The 22371-nt window shown below is 41.3% G+C and overlaps 1 protein-coding gene across 2 annotated transcripts in view; it reads right to left on the reverse strand.

The window, feature by feature from the left end:
* Nucleotides 1-22371, reverse strand: part of LOC126253153 (coronin-7) — a 234577-nt gene that overhangs the window by 185055 nt on the left and 27151 nt on the right. For both annotated transcript variants that reach the window (XM_049954311.1, XM_049954310.1), the window contains exons 3-5: nt 18674-18860; nt 18243-18457; nt 18086-18168 (exon numbers count right to left, since the gene is read on the reverse strand). In XM_049954311.1, the coding sequence (XP_049810268.1) occupies nt 18086-18168; nt 18243-18457; nt 18674-18860 (485 nt within the window). The remainder of the gene's footprint in view (nt 1-18085; nt 18169-18242; nt 18458-18673; nt 18861-22371) is intronic.

Genomic DNA, 22371 nt, shown 5'->3' on the forward strand with positions numbered 1-22371 from the left:
TATCGTCTGCTTCTCTTTTTTGTCAGTACCACGATTTTTAACACTCCAAATCAGCCCCTCTTGCCATGATGTATCCCATCACATATTTACATCTGTTCTTTTCGAAAATATGCTTTTGCACTATCAAAACTATGGTTCCACATTGTGTTTCTTGAAACCTGCTTGTCCTTGGAGTTGCTCCCAAAGGCCTAACACTGAAAGTCCCTGTTTACGGATGTAATGCTACTCTACACTGCGCTCTTTTATAGATTCAAATACACCAATCTCCACCAGACTTCTCTCTTTCAACAAAATCCTGCAGTTTCCTGCCCCTCATGTTTCCTTGGATAGTATCATCCACCAAACCAACTTCAGATTTCAGCAACATGCCATACTTCACCTCAAAAAGCTATCCCACCTTCTCCTAAAATATCTCAACAGTTGTGTTTCCCTTCCTGTCCCTCTGCAACTCCCTAAACAGCCACACCATCTCCTACAGACTGAGCTTGGCTAACCTCCTTAACATCCTCCAGCCTTCGCTACTGCCTCCCAGACTAATAACAACTAAAAAAAAAACAAGAATCAGTCACAACAGTACTGTGTTCTAAACCTCTCTTTCAAAGCACTCTCCTCTCCTGAATTACCTGTATTATCCAAGGATCTCACTTTCACCTCTAAATCTGCATTTAATCACACTGCTTTGGTGAAGGACCTAGTTTCTTTCAAATGTAATGTCAACTGAAAATATCACTTTGCAAGCCAATCCCAAAACCTTTCCAACAGCAAAGCTGACACTGAATCCTGCCTTCAACAGTTCTGACCACGATCCCAACTTGATAAAACACCACTACCTCAAAACCATCCCTTACAAGCCTTCCGAGAATTCCTCACATCCAGCATTGCTTCACAATCCTTTCTCATTTCCGTATAACATGACCCTAACCTGTCCTCTGCTGAACTCCAGGCTGTGTTCCCTAAAGGTGATGACTCCAGCAGACAATGGATCTACCACTGTGCTACTTAACCAAGAGGATTATGTTAGTGAAGGTCTATGGCAGCTGTGTGATGCCTCAACATACATTTGTTTTAGGCATTTCCCAACAATCAATCTTTCCTTCTCATGCTGTCCAGTAAATCTCCCCTGACCCAGTGTTCTGGGTAACTTTCCTGAACTCTACCCCTTAAACCTATCTTTCCCTTCACCTCTCTTTCTTCCCTTTCAGCCCTTCTGCTAGAAGAAGGAGCCACTGGCTCCGAAAGCTTTCATATGTAAAACCTTATAGGTTTTGTTAACATCGAGTATAGATTAAATGTCAGAAAGTCTTTTCTGAAAGTATTTGTATGGAGTGTAGCCATGTATGGAAGTGAAACGTGGACGATAAATAGTTTAGACAAAAAGAGAATAGAAGCTTTCGAAATGTGGTGCTACAGAAGGGTGCTTAAGGTTAGATTGGTAGATCACATAACTAATGAGGAGGTATTGAATAGAATTGGGGAGAAGAGGAGTTTGTGGCACAACTTGACAAGAAGAAGGGATCGGTTCGTAGGACATGTTCCGAGGCATCAAGGGATCACAAATTTAGCATTGCAGGGCAGCATGGAGGGTAAAAATCGTAGAGGGAGACCAAGAGATGAATACACTAAGCAGATTCAGAAGGATGTAGGTTGCAGTAGGTACTGGGAGATGAAGGAGCTTGCACAGGATAGGGTAGCATGGAGAGCTGCATCAAACCAGTCTCAGGACTGAAGACCACAACAACAACAACAACAACAACAACATAGGTTTTATAAAATTGATTATTTTTGTCGTTATATTTTGACACATTGTGTCAATGTAAAATTTGGGCTGTGATTGTTGACTGACAATCAGAAACAGCCCCATGTTGAAATCAGCCAGAAACTGCTTGCCACTGTGAATAGCAAAGAAAACTTCCTGAAGAACATCATACCAAAAGATGAGATGTGTTTAAGGCTGTGATGTTGAAATAAATGAGCAGTCATCGCCAAGGGTGGACAAAGCATCTCCTCATCCGAAAAATACCATGCATGTGTCAGTCAAAGCTCAAGGATCCTTTTTGGCAGAAAAGGCATTGTCCATCAGGAAAAAGGTACCACCTGTGGGATGATAAACAAGGAAGTCTATCAGAGAATATCAGCATGTCTAAGGGATGCCATGTGCAGGAAGAGACCTGGAGTGTGGAAAAAGTACACTCGGATGTTGCATCACGATGACATGCCAGCTCACACCCATTACTTGCCTGCCACTATCTGGCAAAACATCAGATTCCTGTCGTGCTCCATCCACCCTATACCCTGGACCCAGCCACAGCAGACATTTCGCTGTGTCCCAAACTTAAAATCACTCTGAAAGGACATCACCTCCATAGGAGAGATATAGGACAATGTGACAAGAGATGTGTGCATCATCTGAGAACGAGTGTTGCAGGAGGTTTTCCAAAAATGGAAGAAACATTAAGAATGGTATACAATCAGTGGAGGGCACTACTTGGGGTGATAGTGCTTAAAATGTACAACAATGAGCAAATAAGGATGTTAAAAGCAAATTCTGTCTTTTTTTTAAAAACACCAGTTCCAATGTTACATGGCAAGAAACAATGAAAAGTTTAATCTTCGTGAGTTGGTAATGCTGGTGAAAGTAACTATTATGGACACTATCCCATAGCACTAGTCTTGAGCTGTGCTTCTTAGTAACAGGATGGTCATAGAAACATAAATCCATGGAGGATTGCTGGAGGAAAAAACCAAAAATAATTTCTGAGTCACAGACAGGCACAACAAAAGAACAGCTAAACAAGTAATCTTTCAGTCAAAAGGCCTTCTTCTGAATTAGACAAAACACACACACACACACACACACACACACACAAACACACACAATTCATGCACTTGACCACTGTCTCTGGCTGCCGAGGCCAGATTGTCAGCAACTGCGCCAGACTGAAAGCTACAGCGCATGATGGGAGAATCAACCTGCATGGTGGGGGTAAGGAGGATGCTGGAGTGGGGAGAGGGAGGGATAGTAGGGTAGGGCTGGGGGATGGTAAGTTGCTGCTTATGGGAGAATACAGGGCAAGGTGTGGAGAGGGTAGGGCAACTAAGTGCAGTTGGTAGGTCAGATGGAGAACAGAGCTGGGGGGGGGGGGGGGGGGGGGGGCTGGAAAAGAAGTAAAAAAGCTGTGGGTGCATTAGAATGGAAGGCTGTGTAGCACTGGGATGGGAATACGGAAAGGGGCAGATGGGTGAAAGACAGAGACTGCTGAACATTGAGGCCAGGAGGGTTACAGAAACATATGATATATTGCAAGTAGAGTTCCAACTTGCGCAATTCAGAAAAGCTAGTGTTGGTAGGAAGGATCCAGATAGCACAGGTTGTGAAGCAGTCACTGAAATGAGGACTGTTGTGTTGGGCAGTATGCTCAGCAACTGGGTGGTGCAGTTCTTTGTTGGCCACAAATTTTTGGTGCCCATTCATGCAGACATACAGCTTGTTGGCTGTCATGCCTTCATGACTGGACTGGAGTAGGGTATGGTGATGGTGGTGGTGGTGGTGGTGGTGGTGGTGGTGGTGGTGGTGGTAGCAGCAGCAGCAGCAGCAGCAGCAGCAGCATTGGCATTGGCAGCAGGATGCAGGATGCACGGGACAGATCTTGCATCTACGCTTATTACAGGTATATGAGCCTTTAAGCAAGAGCTTGGAACAAGGACTGAGTAAGGATGGATGAGGATATTGTGTAAGTTCTCTGGGCTACAGAATACCACTGTGAGAGTGGTGGAAAACATAGTGGATAGAATATTCCTCATTTAAGGGCATGACGAGATGTAGTCGAAACCCTGGCAGAGAATACGATTCAGGTTCTCCATTCCTGAGTTGTAATGAATCATGAGGAGAATGCTCCTCTGTGGCCGGACAGTGGGACAGGCAGGCAGAGGGTAACTGGAGAGATAAGGCATGGGAGATCTGTTTTTGTACAAGGTCTATGAATGCCTTAATGAGACCCTTGGTATATTTCAAGAGGGAGTGCTCATTGCTGCAGATGCAACTGCCATGGGTGGCTAGGTTGTATGGAAGGGATTCCTTTGTATGGAATGGGTGGCGGCTGTTGAAGTGGAGGTATTGCTGGTGGTTGGTAGGTTTGATATGGAGATAGGTGCATATATAGCTATGTTTGAAATCGAGGTCAACATCAAGGAAGGCAGCTTGTTGGGTCGAGTATGATCAGGGGAAGCAAATGAGGGAGAAGGTGTTGAGGAATGTGGATAGAGTGTCCTCTCCTTTGATCCAGGTCATGAAGATGTTATCAATGAATCTGAAGCAGGCGGGGGTTTGGAATTCTGAGGGGTTAGGAATGATTCCTCTAGATGGCCCACAAATAGGTTGGCACAGGATGGTGCCGCACAGGTGTTGAGTGTTATACCCCGGATTTGTTCATAAGCGATACCATCAAAAGAGAAGTAATTGTACGTGAGAATGTAGTCAGTGATGGTGATCAGGAAGGAGGTTGTACACTTGGAATGCAGGGCCAAAGTTTGTGTTCAATAGCGCCAAGATCATGGGCACTGGGGACACTGGTGAAAAGGGAGATGGCATCAATAGTGACAAGCAGAACATTGTGTGGTAAAGGAAAAGAAACTGTGGAGAGTCGGTGGAGAAAACGGTTGGTATCTTTCAGATAGTAGGATGGATTGTGGGTAATAGGCTGAAGGTGCTGATCTACTAGAGCAGAGATTCTCTCAGTGGGGGACAGTAAATGGTCATAATTGTGTGCATTGGGTGGTTGGGTTTATGTACTTTAGGAAGCATGTAGAATATACAAGTGTGAGGAGTGGTAGAAGTGAGGAGAGAGATAGGGGAGAGGTGCTGGGATGGGCCCAAGGATTTGAGGAGAGACTGGGATCAGTTTTAGGTGGTGGCTTGCAGTCCTTTCTGCAGATTAAGGTAAGCTTGCATGTTGAGGGATTTGGGAAAGGATGGTGAGGCAGGGTTCAAGGTTAAGAAATTCTGAGAAGTTAACTGGGAAAGATTAGGAGGTCATAGGGGTGGATGACAGTTGGATGGAAGAGAGAACTGAGTCAGGCAAGGTTCAACATTGGTCTTTCATTGAGTCTGACTGGTGAGCCTGACTCAGTTCACTCCTCCATTTAACCATGATCCTCCCCCACTGTTCCTTAATCATGGCCCTGTTAACTTTCCAGAATTTTATTAATATCAAACCTTGCCTCACCATCATCCCCCAAAAACCTCAACACGCGAGCTAACCTTACAATGTTGTTTTGAATCACAAATATTACCTGTCAGAAGGACTCCGCCAGTTGACAGATTCGTTCACCTACAAACTTTGCCACAATGACCCAATTCTATAAATCCAGCAGTATCTCCTCAAATCCATAGGCCCATCCAAGCTCCTCTACCTGGAGTCCATCTCTCTCCTCAACTCTTTCACTCCCAATCTTCTACCTTCTACATGCTTCCCAAAATACGTAGATCCAAGCACCCAGTACACATCATTGTTGCCAGTTGCTGTGCCTCCGCAGAGAGAATTTCTGCTCCTGTAGACCAACACCTTCAGCCTAATACCCACAACACGTTCTACTATAAAACACCAACCATTTTCTCCACTGACTCTCCACAGTTCCTGTTCCTTTACCACATGATGTCCTGCTTGTCACTACTAATGCCTCCTCAAATGTTGACCACCTCAAATATGGCTACATCTGTACCTCTGTCCATGTCAAACCTACCCACCACCAGCAACACCTCCATTTCAATAGCTGCCATCCATTCCATACCAACAAGTCCATTCCACACAGCCTACCTACCCGTGGCAGTTGCATCTGTAGGGTGCGCAGATCCTGTCAAAACATACTAAGGGTCTCATTGAGGCTTTCACAGACCATATTTACTCTCCCAACCTTTTACAGCAACAGATCTCCAATGTCTTATCTCTTCAAAGTCCCACTGTCTAGCCACAGAGAAGCATTCCCCTCATGACTCATTACCACCCACGAATGGAGCAATTGAATCACAATCTCCCCCATGGTTTCCACTACATCTTGTCTGCCCTGAAATGAGAATGTCCTATCCACTATGCTTCCCACCCCTCCCATAGTGGTACTCTGCTACCTACTGAACCTATTCAGTATCTTCATCCGTCCTTACATGACCCCCTGCTCCTAACCCCTTGCCTCATGGTTCATATCCCTGTAATACACCTAGATGCAAGACCTGTCTTGTATATCCTGCCACCACCACCTAATCCAGTCAGGTAACGAGCACGGCTATCCCATCAAAGTCAGAGCTGCCTGTGAAACTAGTCATGTGATCTACAAGCTAAACTGCAATCACTATGCTTCATTCTATGCGGACATGACAATCAACAAGCTGTCTATCTGCACAAATGGCCAAGAAACAGCTGGACCACCCAACTGCTGAGCATTCTGCCCAACACAACAGACTTCATTTCAATGACTGCTTCATAGTTTCTCTCATCTGGATCCTTCCTACCAACACCAGCTTTTCTGAATGGCACAGGTGGAAACTCTACCTGCAGTATATCCTATATTCCCATAATCCTTCTGGCCCCAACCTGCATTAGTACTGTCTCTCACCCACCTATGCTCTTCTCTATTCCCATGCAGCCTTCTATTCCAATGCACCAACAGTCTTCTTCCTTCTCTATTTTTCAAACCCCCTCCCCCGTCACCCTCCATCTACAATCTCAATTGCACCTTGCCGCCCTACCCTCTCCTCACCTCATCCCTGTGTGCTCCCATAAGCAGCACTTCACCATCCCTCACCCCTACCCTACTATCCCTCCCTGTCCCTGCCCCAGCCTCCTCCTTACTCCCACCAGCCAGATTGCTTCTCTTATCATGCACTGTAGCTCAAGTCTGTCCTTGTCAGCCAGAGACTGTGGTCATGTGTGTGAGTTGCTTTTGCGTGAATGTATGTGTGTATGATTTCTAATTCTGAACATGGCCTTTTGACTATAAGCTTACTTTTTTTAGCAGTCTTTTTGTTGTGCCTTTCTGCGAATCAGCATCTCCACTATGTGGTGGGTAGCCATTTATCCTTTTCATAATATTGTCATTATTCCATCCCGAATTTTCCATTGTTTATTTACTTATTTATTAAAGCTGCAATTTTTTTACAAAAATAATGTGATGGAGCTATGCTGCTCAGGTGTAGGACTCTAAAATACATCAAAACCATACAAATTCATTGAATAAAATCACTGACCAGTTTCAGGAGGGAAAGAAAAGAACTGCACACACACAAATGCTAATGTTAAAACAGTGCGACTTTACAATGATAATTTCAAATAATATGCATGGAATGGGATAGGCATAATGTACTGAAATCAACAAGCATGGCAAGAGTTTAACAGAAAAGAAATTCAGGAGTAAACACAGATGGAAGCCATCTTTGTTTCAAAATTGTGTTGTACAAGATGACGCAAATAAAACAAAGTTATTGCAATAATGGAAAGCCATATATGAATTACAAACAATTACTAAGAAATAGATTTGAATGATGGAAAGCAAAAAGAAAGTACCAGCAACTACTGGACAAGACTTTCAGAGTATCATTCTTCTTCAGTTCAGGAAGGTTAGAAACATGAACACTCATTCACACTTCAGATTCATTCATGTGATTGTCATGCTATGGCCCAGTGAGATCCTTGAGAATGTGTGCACCTAAACATCTTGCTCTGCAAAATAATCCAAATATAGCAACACTAGTTTTTGTTTGTCTATCTAGCACACAGCAATTCATTTAAAATTTGGCTTGTGGCCTGCGCTTTCTGTCACTGTTCATAAAGAAAACAAAAGACTAAAAATGTAACTGCATTAATTAGCCATGTGCAACATGTGAACACGTCACCACAATATGACCAAGCCAATCTCTGGTATAATTCAGTGCCAAACAATTTAATTTAAATAAAAGAAAGCAACCCAAGGTAGAGAGTGAGACACTGAGACTCAGATTTGTTCATTGGAGAAAAATGAAAAATAACTTATGTATTTATTTTGATGTCTTGAGCATTAAATATCTACATCTACGTCTACATCTGTACTCTGCAAACCACTGTGAGGTGCATGGTAGAGGATACGTCCCATTGTACCAGTGTCTTCCTGTTCCATTCAAGTACGGAGTGTGGGAAGAATTATTGACTGAATACCTCTGTGCATGCAGCAATTATTCTAATCTTATCCTCATGATGCATATGTGAGCAACACATATGGGATTATAGTGTATTCTTAGAGTAATCATTTAAAGCCATTTCTTGAAACTTTGGTAGCAGACTTTCCAGGTAGTTTACGTCTCTCTTCTATAGCCTTCCAGTTCAGGTCATTCACTATCTCTGTGGCACTCTTACCACAGATTAAACAAACCTATGACTATTCGTACTGCCCTTCTCTGTAGATGTTCAATATCTCCCGTTAGTCCTATCTAGTACAGGTCCCACACACTTGAGCAATATTCTAGAACTGGTCGCAACAGTGATTTGTAAGCGGTCTCCTTTGTAGATTGGTTGCACTTCCCCATTATTCTACCAATAAACCAAAGTCTACAACCTGCTTTACCCATGACTGAACCTATGTGATCATTCCATGAGCTACCAAATTCAAACAGTGACTCACTGATATTACACTCACAGGATACTATGTTTTGTCATTTTGTGAAGTGCACAATTTTACATTTCAGAACGTTTAAAGCAAGTTGTCAATCTTTAGATCACTTTGAAATCATATCAAGATCTGACTGAATATTTATGCAGCTTCTCTCAGAGAGTACTGCAGTATAGATAACTGCATCAGCTGCAAAAAGCCTGATTTCACTATTAATATTGTTTGCAAGGTCATTAATAAGCAACATGAACAGCAAGGGTCCCAGCACACTTCCTTGGGGCACACCCAAAATTACTTCTACATTTGACAATGACTCTCCATCCAAAATAACCTGCAGTGTCCTCCCTACCAAAAAGTCCTCAATCCAGTCACAAATCTCACTTGATATCCCATGTGATTGTACTTGTGACAATAAGCATAGGTGTATAGGTGTGGCACTGCATCAAATGCTTTTCATTAATCAAGGAATACAGCATCTACCTGACAGCCTTGATCCAAAGCTTTCAGTATGTCATGTGAGAAAATTGGGAGTTGGGTTTCACATGATCAATGTTTTTGAAATTCATGCTGGTTGGCACTGAGGAGGTCAGTCTGTTCAAGATACTTTGTTATGTTTGAGCACAGAATATGTTCTAAGATTCTGCAACAAATTGATGTCACGGATATTGGACGGTAGTTTTGTGGATCACTTCTACCACCCTTCTTGTAGATGGGTGGATCTGTGCATTCTTCCAAGAACTGAGCACAATTTTTTGTTTGATGGATCTATGACACTTTATAGTTAGAAGATGGGCTCCCTCAGCCACGAATTCAGTATAGAATCTGACAGGGATTCCATCAGGCCCTGGAGCTTCGTTCAGTTTTAACAGTTTCAACCGTTTCTCAACACCACTGACACTAATACTTCTTTCACTCATCTTTTCAGTGGTACAAGGATTAAATTGGAGCAATTTTCCTGGATTTTTCTTTGTAAAGGAACATTTGAAAATGGGGCTCAGTATTTCAGCTTTTGCTTTGCTAGCCTCAATTTCAGTTCCTGTCTCATTCACTAGGGACTGGACACTAGCTTTGGTGCAACGAACAGCCTTTCTTTGGGCTCTGTGAAAACACACTTGACAATTTCTGTTACGGTAGTCACTGAAGGCAAAATGCGTTGCTCTCTTGACAGTCAAACATGTTTCATTCAGGATCTCTCTCTCTCTCTCTCTCTCTCTCTCTCTCTCTGTAGCAATACGCTTTGTTTTACATCGGTTACACAGTTATTACTGCTCTTTAGAAGTTTCTTTACAGTGAATGTGTACCACGGAGTTCCCTCCCATTATGAACTGTTCTACTGGGTACATATCCATCCAGTGCAGGGTCAACTATTCTTTTGAACTTAAGCCAGAGTTCCTCTACATGCTCCTGCCCTGTGCTAAAAGTTTCAAGTTCCTCACTGAGATAAGACACTAATGATTTTTTATCTAGTTTACTGACCACATATATATCTTTCTGCTTGTTTTAGTAGTCTTCTGTACTTTGGTAATCACTGCTCCCATAACTGCATCATGGTCATTGATATAAGTTTTGATGTGGACATCCTCAAAGAAATCAGGTCTATTTGCTGCCATTACATCCAATATATTTCCATCATGAGTGGAGCTCTTAACAATCTGTTCTAGGTAGTTTTCAGAGAAGACATTTAATAAAGTTTCACAGGATGTCTTATCATGCCCACTGCTAACAAAACTAATTTTCCCAGTTAACTGTTGGATGATTCAAGTCTCCACCTATGACTACAATATGTTAGGGGAACTTATGTACAAGTGAAATGAGGTTTTCCCTAAAGTCTTCGGTTACATCAGGAGATGAGTCTGGTGGGCGATAGAAGGATCCAATTATCATTTTATGACTAACTGAATCTTGGCCAATCAATCTCACATGCAGCTTCAATTTCTACCTCAGTGGATTTGAGTTTCTTGTCTACTGCGACATACAGCACCTCCATTTCCCATTTGTCCATCCTTTTGATATACACTTAAATTTTCCCCAAAAATATCACTGCTATCAATTTCAGGTTTCAACCAACTCTTTCTGAATCTAATATTATGCGAGCTTCACTGCTTTTCATGAGCACTTCAAACTCCGGCACTTTGTTGCGAATGCTTCAGCAGTTTACCATTAGGATTTTAATACTCTCACCTGTTGGTGGCGTTTCTTTTGATCTTACCCTGATACTTCTGGATTTCCTGCAGATATTGTTATCTGGATTGGATAGAGTTGCCTGATCTAAAAAACCCTTTTGTCCATCTCACACACAGTCCGCTACTTGAGTAGCAGCCTCTGATGTGTAGTGCACACCTGACCAATTTAAGAGTAACCTACAGCTCTCAACCCTATGGCACAAGTCCTGGAAGTCACAGCCTAGCTTGTCACAGAACTTTCAAAGTCTCTGGTTTCGTCCTTCAACCTGAATCAGAACAAATGGGCCATGATCAGTTCTGGGGACAATACTACAAATTGTGAGCTTCATTGAAATTCCAAGTGTAAGGCTACTCTTCTCGACCTTCTCAACAAAATGCTCATAGATTCTGCAAAGAACAAAGGAAGCTTCATAAAATTTTCAAAAACGCACGATAAAGTTCATGGAAGACGTAGTCTTTCACAGAACTGTAAACCACAAATGCCGATTTGCTATGAAATAAATTACGCATCTGAAATTTCTCAAAATATCCTATTTATCACATGATACAGTGATATAAGAGAACAATTGTTCTGAACAAGTATAGGCGTACTGTTCTCTGAAATTTTAAAAGAGCACAATAAAGTTTATGCCTACAATTAAGAATAAGAGTACAAGTTAATCGTAGCACTCACAATGTTCAAAATTTCACAATGTATCACAATACAAATGGGTTTTTAATACAATCAATGATAGATATGCAGAAACAATGCAAACAGTAAAATTTTTGAATCTAGAACTTTAAACTGGCACGTGATCTTGTACATGCAGTCTCACACAAAGGAAAATTCCTAAGGTGGCTTTTATATATAAATAAATGAGTGTATTGTACATATTTTTAACTTAGCTGGTTCTGTGCATACTTCTACACTGGCTTGCCAAAGTAGTCACTGCAGCGTGAGTTTATCTTGATCAAAATCGCTAAACTGTGCAGTACCAAAAAAGCACGTCTTCTGTCTGTTGTAGCTAACAATGTTAATTTCTGATTTTTAAAATACGGCTGTTATCAATATGCAAAATTAGTTAAAAGGTATATTCATTCAAAAAGACTAGTGAAAATCATAAGCATGAAAAAAAAAATCTTCATTTGAAGATAAAGCTAAAATTGCAAAACATGTGACTAACATGGAATTCCACAAAACTTTCAAGCTACTCAATGAGAGTGTCTATTAACTTTCCTGAAATATTTTAGCACAAAATTACAAATGTTTCATGGAGAGCTTCTAATACTATCAGGAAGTAGTCTAACTAAAAACACACACATTACTTACAAGGGCAATTTTCATATTACTACAGTGTGATAAATTCTGTGAAAGTGGAGTACACAAGCATTCTACAGTGGCTCAACCTGCACTTGTATATGCCAATGCATCTACTTAATGAATGTATAAAACCTTTGAAGTGAGAAATTTGTGATAATTCACATTTTACGCAGAAAGAGTGACAGTCAGTAAATGTGTAATGAAGTTAAAGAAAATGATGATCTATAAAAACCAGTGACTGGGGCTATAATCTGATAAACCCAATCAAAGTTTGAGCTCTCAATCTTTATCGAAAAAGGGAGGTAGGATTTAAAGTCTCATTCACAAGAAAGTCAATAGAATTCAATGACTAGCTCAATTTGACAGGAGTGATGAAATTAACTGCTCACTGCTTGAAGAAATCACACCCATATTAAAGTGATTTAGCAGTTGTCTAGTGACAGCCAGAGCGAGAGCACCAGCAGCAGCGAGTACTGTTTGTATAAAGCGTTTTTGTACTTATTTGCTGCGCTTAGCCTTTAAATAGTTTTTCTGGGAAAACCTAGCGTAGTTTTCGCGTCTCGTATTTCAGTGAGTGTTTCTTGATTATCAGAGTAGCTCATCAGAAGATTATCTTGGGAATTTGTCACCGTATAGAGTAGGGTAAACATAGTCATGTGTAGGGACTGTGGTTGTTGTGAGCGGACGCAAGGAGAATTGGCCACTCTTCGGGGGCAGGTGGAGGCTTTGTCTGTTAGGCTCATCGAGCTCGAGGCGCAGGCGTCGGCTCGTAGTGGCGTTGGGGCAACTGTGGTGAGACCTATGCCTACTTCGGTGGCCTTGGAATCACATGGAACCCCTGATGTCGCTGCGTCTTCCGGCAGTGAGCATCTTACCGGTCAGCCATCACTCCAGGGTGAATGGCGGACAGTGGTGGGCTCGCGCGTGCCTGGCCGAAAGGCGAAGGTGGGATCTGGCCGCGTGGCAGCTGCCTTACCCCTTTCCAATAGGTACGGGGTGCTTCCTAGTGGTGATGACATCGTTTCCGAGCCACCACAGGATGCCTCGCCTGTTGGGCCAGTGGCCGATTCTCCGGCAAGGTCCCGACAGTCACAGAGGGCGGGTCTATTAGTTATAGGGAGCTCCAACGTTAGGCGGGTTATGGAGCCCCTCAGGAAAATAGCGGGTAGGTCGGGGAAGAATGCCAGTGTGCACTCGGTGTGCTTGCCGGGGGGTCTCGTCCGTAATGTGGAGGAGGCCCTTCCGGCAGCTATTGAACGCACTGGGTGTGACCGGCTGCAGATAGTAGCACATGTCGGAACGAATGACGCCTGCCGCTTGGGTTCTGAGGCCATCCTTGGTTCCTTCCGGCGGCTGGCTGATTTGGTGAAGACAACCAGCATCGCACGCGGAGTGCAAGCCGAGCTTAATATCTGCAGCATAGTGCCCAGAGTCGATCGCGGTCCTCTGGTTTGGAGCCATGTGGAGGGTCTAAACCAGAGGCTCAGACGACTCTGCGACTATAATGGTTGCAAATTCATCGACCTCCGTTATTGGGTGGAGAACTGTAGGGCCCCCCTAGACAGGTCAGGCGTGCACTACACACCGGAAGCAGCTACTAGGGTAGCAGAGTACGTGTGGCGTGCACACGGGGGTTTTTTAGGTTAGAGGGACCCCCCCTTGGGCGAAACGATAAAATACCTGACGGCTTACCAGAGAGAACATTATCATCGTTGATAAAGAACGTCCGTCCTCAGAGACCAAAAACAGGAAAAGTTAACGTAATATTGGTAAACTGCAGGAGTATCCAGGGCAAGGTTCCTGAATTAGTATCTCTTATTGAAGGAAATAGTGCGCATATAGTATTAGGAACGGAAAGTTGGTTAAAACCGGAAGTGAACAGTAACGAAATCCTAGACACAGAATGGAATATATACCGCAAGGATAGGATAAACGCCAATGGTGGAGGAGTATTTATAGCAGTAAAGAATTCAATAATATCCAGTGAAGTTATTAGCGAATGCGAATGTGAAATAATCTGGGTTAAGTTAAGTATCAAAGGTGGGTCAGATATGATAGTTGGATGCTTCTATAGACCACCTGCATCAGCAACCGTAGTAGTTGAGCGCCTCAGAGAGAACCTGCAGAACGTCGTGAAGAAGTTTCGTGATCATACTATTGTAATAGGGGGAGACTTCAATCTACCAGGTATAGAATGGGATAGTCACACAATCAGAACTGGAGCCAGGGACAGAGACTCTTGTGACATTATCCTGACTGCCTTGTCCGAGAATTACTTCGAGCAGATAGTTAGAGAACCAACTCGTGAAGCTAACGTTTTAGACCTCATAGCAACAAATAGACCGGAACTTTTCGACTCCGTGAATGTAGAAGAGGGTATCAGTGATCATAAGTCAGTGGTTGCATCAATGACTACAAGTGTAATAAGAAATGCCAAGAAAGGAAGGAAAATATATTTGCTTAACAAGAGTGATAGGGCACAAATCGCAGAATATCTGAGTGACCACCATCAAACGTTCATTTCTGAGGAAGAGGATGTGGAACAAAAATGGAAAAAATTCAGAAACATCGTCCAGTACGCCTTAGATAAATTCGTACCGACTAAGGTCCAAAGCGAGGGGAAAGATCCACCGTGGTATAACAATCATGTACGAAAGGTACTACGGAAACAAAGAAAGCTTCATCATAGGTTTAAGAGTAGTCGAATCATAGCTGATAAGGAAAAGCTGAACGAAGCGAAAAAGAGCGTAAAGAGAGCAATGAGAGAAGCATTCAACGAATTCGAACATAAAACATTGGCAAACAATCTAAACAAGAACCCTAAAAAGTTTTGGTCATATGTAAAATCGGTAAGCGGATCTAAATCCCCTATTCAGTCACTCGTTGACCACAATGGCACCGAAACAGAGGACGACCAAAGAAAGGCAGAAATACTGAATTCAGTGTTCCGAAACTGTTTCACTGCGGAAAATCGTAACACGGTCCCTGACTTCAGCCGTCGCACGGACGCCAAAATGGAAAATATTGAAATAAACGATATCGGAATTGAAAAACAACTGCTATCACTTAGTAGCGGAAAAGCATCCGGACCAGACGAGATACCCATAAGATTCTACAGTGATTATGCTAAAGAACTTGCCCCCTTTCTATCAGCAATTTATCGTAGATCTCTGGAAGAACGTAAAGTACCTAGCGACTGGAAGAAAGCCCAGGTCGTTCCCATTTTCAAGAAGGGTCATAAATCAGATGCGAATAATTATAGGCCTATTTCGCTTACGTCAATCTGTTGTAGAATAATGGAACATGTTTTGTGTTCTCGTATTATGACATTCTTAGATAATACAAATCTCCTTCATCATAACCAACATGGATTCCGCAAACAGAGATCATGTGAAACTCAGCTCGCCCTATTTGCCCAAGAAATTCACAGTGCCGTAGACACTGGCGAGCAGATTGATGCCGTATTCCTGGACTTCAGGAAGGCATTTGATACGGTTCCGTACTTACGTTTAGTGAAAAAAATACGAGCTTACGGAATATCAGACCAGGTTTGTGATTGGATTCAGGATTTCCTAGAAGAAAGAACACAACATGTCATTCTTAACGGTTCAAAATCTGCAGATGTAGAGGTAATTTCGGGAGTACCGCAAGGAAGCGTGATAGGACCTTTATTGTTTACAATATACATAAATGACTTAGTTGACAACATCGGTAGCTCCGTGAGGCTATTTGCAGATGACACGGTTGTCTACAAGAAAGTAGCAACATCAGAAGACTTGTACGTACTCCAGGAAGACCTGCAGAGGATTAATGAATGGTGCGACAGCTGGCAGCTTTCCCTAAACGTAGATAAATGTAATATAATGCGCATACATAGGGGCAGAAATCCATTCCAGTACGATTATGCCATAGGTGGTAAATCATTAGAAGCGGTAACGACCGTAAAATACTTAGGAGTTACTATCCGGAGCGATCTGAAGTGGAATGATCACATAAAACAAATAGTGGGAAAAGCAGGCGCCAGGTTGAGATTCATAGGAAGAATTATAAGAAAATGTGACTCATCGACGAAAGAAGTAGCTTACAAAACGCTTGTTCGTCCGATTCTTGAGTATTGCTCATCAGTATGGGACCCTTACCAGGTTGGATTGATAGAAGAGATAGGCATGATCCAGCGAAAAGCAGCGCGATTCGTCACGGGGACATTTAGTCAGCGCGAGAGCGTTACGGAGATGCTGAACAAGCTCCAGTGGCGGACACTTCAAGAAAGGCGTTACGCAATACGGAGAGGTTTATTATCGAAATTACGAGAGAGCACATTCCGGGAAGAGATGGGCAACATATTACTACCGCCCACATATATCTCGCGTAATGATCACAACGAAAAGATCCGAAAAATTAGAGCAAATACGGAGACTTACAAGCAGTCGTTCTTCCCACGCACAATTCGTGAATGGAACAGGGAAGGGGGGATCAGATAGTGGTACAATAAGTACCCTCCGCCACACACCGTAAGGTGGCTCGCGGAGTATAGATGTAGATGTAGATGTAGATGTAGATGTAAATCATCTAAATCTGAATGGTTGGATTGGGAGCTGAAACTCATTACTCGTGCACATATGTACAGTATATTAGCCCCTGCACCACCTCATTTCATGGGAGACATGAATGAGAGAAAAGGAAAATGTAGTGGTGAAGTCTAAAGACTACAATGTCAAAATATCTTATCTAAAGACTTTCTCCAGCTGTTGTTCTGGAATACTGACACTCACAGACTTCTTTCTTTATTTTTAAAATTCCCAAGTATATTTCCGAGTTCAAAAAACTATTGCTATAGAACTAATTAGAATTATTACAAATCCATAATGATCACACTGACTTAATGAAAATCTATATAATGTAACTGGATACATCACCAAGCAGTGGCAGTAGAAAACCCATACGAAGGTTAAAGAAATGTGCACATTTTCAGAACCAGTGGCTCCTTCTTCTCACAGAATGAAAAGGAACAGGGGTGATGGATACGGAAAGGTGAGGTTTAAGAAGGGTCACCCAGAACCCTGAGTCAGGGATGACTTACCGACGACGAGGACCAACTGACTGAGAACGAGAAGGAAACAATGGTTATTGGGGAGTGCCCCAGACAAGATATGAAAACCTGTGAGCTTAAAGGTTGAAGATAAGAGTAATATACAAGAGACACATTAGTGACAAAACTTAAAACAAGAATTAACAATAGCAGAAAAATAAGTGCACTGTATGTGGTAGAGGTGGGAGGAGAGAGGTCAGAAAATAAAGATATGGAAAAGTAAAAGGGCATGAAGAAAGAAATAACTACTGAGAAGAAATGTTTCAACTGAAGAAATTAATGGAAATTAAGGCCAGGTGGGTGGTGAGAACAAGGACATGTTGTAATGGCAGTTCCCATCTGCAGAGTTCTGAGAAATTAGTGTCTGGGTGAAGAATCCAGATGGCATGTATGGTGAAACAGGCACTGAGGTCATGACTGTAATGTTGTAGAATATGTTCTGCAACAGAATATTGTGTGTTGGCAGTATACACCATCTATCTAAGTCCATTCATCCTAATTGATAACTTGGTGGTAGTCATACCAATGTAAGAGGCCGAACAGTGTTTACAGATAGTCTAAGTGTGATGGGCAAAACATCAGACAGAATGGGTTTCATTTCTGAGCCTGATTTTAAGAAGTATGCAAATAATTTTTTAAAGAGATGTGTGACATATTATCTTAAAGAAAATCACTTCAGATGTGCAATTTTGTGCTATGTGATTTCCCCTAACTATATCCTATACTATAGTATAGTATCAGAAGAACGCTGTAAAAATAGTAACTGGATGATCCCTCTATTCATATAAGGTACTATTGTTGGACACAAATATAATGAAAAGGAAACAAGAACATGCAATATGCAGGGAGGTTCATATAGCAATAAAAGTAAATGCTACATACCCTGTTGAACTGTCCAGAACCAAACTTTTTTCAATTTCTTCAAAATTTCTCAAGTCTCTTATGTAAACTTCTCTTTGTCGGCCCTAAAAAGTAATGAATGATGTGAAATACTGTCAACCGCATAAGGCAAATACTGACTGTAGAATAAATAGCTTACCGAATCAAAGCCAGTGGTAAGTATTCTATTAGAATCACCTAACCAAACAATTCTAGAGTCTTTGATGCTCTGATGGCTGTTGGCTGACTGACTGATGGGTACAGAAGCCCGTGGGTCGACAACCCGCACCTGTTTGTCCTTGCAGGATGTAGCTAAGAGTATTCCATCTTTTTTCCAACTTACAGACTGGATTACATCACAATGGTCTGCATTTGCTGTACAAAAGAAATAACAGAATAGATTGAACTATATTTAAACACTTTGTCACAAGTAATAAAATGTGACTCATAATTCAAGAAATGAAAGACTTTTATAGAAACATTAGGAAGAAAATAAAGAGCAAACTATGAGGGTACAGATGTTGACACAAACAAGCTTTCCTTACAGTTTCATAAGAGAACGAAGCAAGATAATATTGCAAGCATACTTACAGAACAGTTCTCTCTCTGCAAGGATATCCCACAAGGTAAGAGTGGTGAATGATGTGCTTGTCAAGAGACAATCTGCTACTGGATGAAAACAGACTGTTTCCACACGGCGCTGTTTGTGTGAAAACGTGCACTCCGAGTTTGTGAGATTCTCTTCCAGCCCATTTTCTGGAATCTGCCATATTTTCACCTGATGGAAGAGGTGAAAGTCATAATCACTCAATACCACTTTTAATAGAAAAAATAAACAGTTACAATAAGAGAAGATAATTCAACTTACTACAATGACAGGTGGAAAACTTAGAAATTTCATGTCAGATTATTTTAACTAATCAAAGATGAATTACAATCAATAATATGAAATAGATAATTATGCTGCACTGACTAAATGTGTAGCCATTCATGACACAGAAGATTTTTTTTTTTACTTGCAGTGCTTATACAACCCTGTGAATGAATGAGATGAATCAAAGCCACAGAGAAAAAATTAAGTGAGCATAGTATAAAAATTAGCTGCTGTTATGAAACCAAAATATGTGAGCCAACAATAAACAAAACATGAAGGAACTACTACAAGGCTTCAATGAAAGGGGATTACAACCCCAAACATTTAGGAGATCGCAACTGAAGATGTTATGTTGAAAGGTGTTCAGACAGAATGGTAATAACTCACTTTTTGTGGTGGTTCATTTTTATTATATCTTGAGTGGTTTCAAGTCACCTAGAGACTCATCATCACATTGTACATACTTTTAATGATTGATTGTTGCATTGTGAGGTTCATTGTGTAGCAGTGGCAAGACAGAAGAAAACAAAACAACAACCAAGCACTGAACATGTTGGTATATTAGGGATTCGTTACATCATAAGATCACCTAATATAATTAGCATCCATAACTTAAATCTTGGTGCACAAATAACTTTTTTTGGACACATAATTCATTTTTCCCAGTTACGTTGATTCCACAGGACTAAACAAACTAAATTTGATATATATAAACTAACTTGTGACAACTGCCCCTGCTGTGGTGTAAAAATGGAAACTAAGCTAGGTAAAGTAAAAAACATTTGTAAGCTCAGAAATCAGTTCCAGAACCGGAGTATTATTATTTGAAATATAAGACCAGAAAGTCAGTGTCCCTCAATGTTAACATAGGAACAAGCATGTGCTTTGTACGCCTGTCACTACATCTGTAAACTTTCATTTAGTGTCATTTTCAAAATAACATCATGTTCTTAAAGGCTGAATGTAAATTAGTGATTTTACCACATGGTCCCTCAATAACAACACTGTCCCTCTCTAAATGCCAAAATACATATCATGATGCCTCTTTCACTCTCATAGTTCATTGGTAGTTTCCTTGCCTGTCATTTCGAGCAGTCTACAAGCTTTCTCAGCCTTCTATTGCCTGATCTATATGCAAAGCTAGCAGTGGTTACTAATGTTGCTTGATATGGAATCTACATACTTTAAATGAATGGCAACACAGGCTACAGAGTACTTTACACCTAATCCCTATTACAGATAAACCACAGTTTCCCATTATTTATCCACTTAACTGAATCTTATCGACAATGTAGGAAAAGATAGATTTCTACTTACCATAAAGGAGACATATTAAGTTGCAGGCAAGCACAATTAAAAGACACTTACATAAAGTTTTTGGCCATAGCCTTTATCACCAAGAAAAAAAAACACACACCATTCATACACACACACAAACAAGCACACCTCACGCACACATGACCACCAACTCCAGCATCTTGGGCCGGAGGAGTTGGTGGCCATGAGTGCATGAGGTGTGCTTGCTTATGTGTTCCTCTTTTTCTGATGAAGACTGTGGCCACACACACTATGTATGTGTCTTGATTGTGCCTGTCTGCAACTTAACATGTTTCCTTTACAGTAAGTAGCAATCTACCCTTTCCTACAATGTTGATATTCCTACCTGGAGTGTCCATTTTTTAACTGAATCTTACAATCTTTTTTATTCTTGAAATAGAAATCCAGCTCAGCATTGCATGGACAGCTTTAAATATTCTAAGGTGGACAACTTTTGTGGCGTATTTTGTTTGCTGGTCACTGTGTGGAGTTACAAGTAAATAAATTTCAGAGAGCTGGAAAATTGGTGGAGGCATGAACATTGTGTGTTCCACATTGAAATGAATTGGTGTTTGGAAAGACATCTTATAGCAATGATGGGAGCACACCGTGATGTAAGTAATATGTTTACAACCAATATAATGTCCTATCCAAATTTTGTTTGTGTGGTGTGTGTGTGTGTGTGTGTGTGTGTGTGTGAAGGCTGGCAGAGGTGGCACAAATAAAAGAAAAAATAAGAAATAACATACAAGATGTTCAAGTTTAACTGTTGTTACAACACTCCTCTTGTGAAGCTTAGTATGTCCTGTCATGCATTGTTAAGACTCATCACCACAGTTCTTTCACATGGGCTCTATATGGTGGACTACTACATCATGCCACACAAAGAATGCTACCCACATCTATGTTTGAGTCAATGAAGACAGGAATCAAGTTTCCCCAAGTGAAATTCCCTGATATTTACCTGATTTTCAGACATTTTTCCCTGACAAATTTTGAGATCTCAAAGGTAAGAAAGACATAAGTTGACAAAAATTGTAAGAATGTCTTTCTTTCTCCCCCCCCCCCCCCCCATGTGAGCAAAAATCTTAAGGATAACATCAACATCTTTTGTAATGAACTGTTTTTAGATGGAGAAGCAAGCCAAATGGTATGCAAGTTAATTCAGACCACTGCTGTTTTTTATTTCAATAAAACGAAATGCATTTGATGACAAAAATACAAATTTCCTTGGAGTCACAAGGCAGATTTAAAAAACCGTTACTGATTTCAGAAACAGCCACAGAACAAAAGAATGCCTCTTGAAAGAAGTGTAAAACACAGGGAAGAGTTGTGTAAACAATCACTACAGCTGACCATCAATAAAATGTTGGTTCTACTATGTTCATTATTGTCAGTTATAATCCACTGTGTTAAGTCTATTATCTTACAGATATTGTGCGATTTTTCTTCTGAAAAATATATGAGTACCTAGCGTACAAACTGCCAGCGACTGCCACGATTTTCTTCTTCTTATCGTCCACACTTTCTAAGATATAAATTACTTTTGAAGTGCCAAAATGTACTACAATAAATAATATATCTACAAAACACGGCACTATACAATGTACTTGCAGTGAGATGGTCACAATTCCTGAAATCCATCGCCCACGGCCTCTGGCCTGCCGAGGAGCACATCTGTCCTGGGTCCATGGATAAAACCATGAAAATCTGCTGTGTTACGCTACACACAAACAGACCCATCCTGCGGACAGATTGGTGAGACTAAATCTGACAGGCAGGGCCTCCATATCAGTGGGAAATGATGTGCTTCAGATCGGCAGGCCCGATCTGTGTTTTGGCCCTGTCACAGAAATTCCATTTGCGTGACCAGCTATTCACGTGTCACAGACACCATGTTGATGAAACAAGACCCCAGTGATCATCCATGCAACAGATAACTTGCGCAAATACTCAGAGAATCAATACTAATGAGGATAGGTAGCAACTCACTGTAAAGATTATTGCTGAGCCACAGACAGGCAGGTAGAAAAGACAATCACACACTCACAACAAAATTTTCAGCCCAAGTTTTTGTCCGAAAAAGAGAGGACACACA

Source organism: Schistocerca nitens, chromosome 4, assembly GCF_023898315.1.
Source record: "Schistocerca nitens isolate TAMUIC-IGC-003100 chromosome 4, iqSchNite1.1, whole genome shotgun sequence".
NCBI lineage: Eukaryota > Metazoa > Arthropoda > Insecta > Orthoptera > Acrididae > Schistocerca > Schistocerca nitens.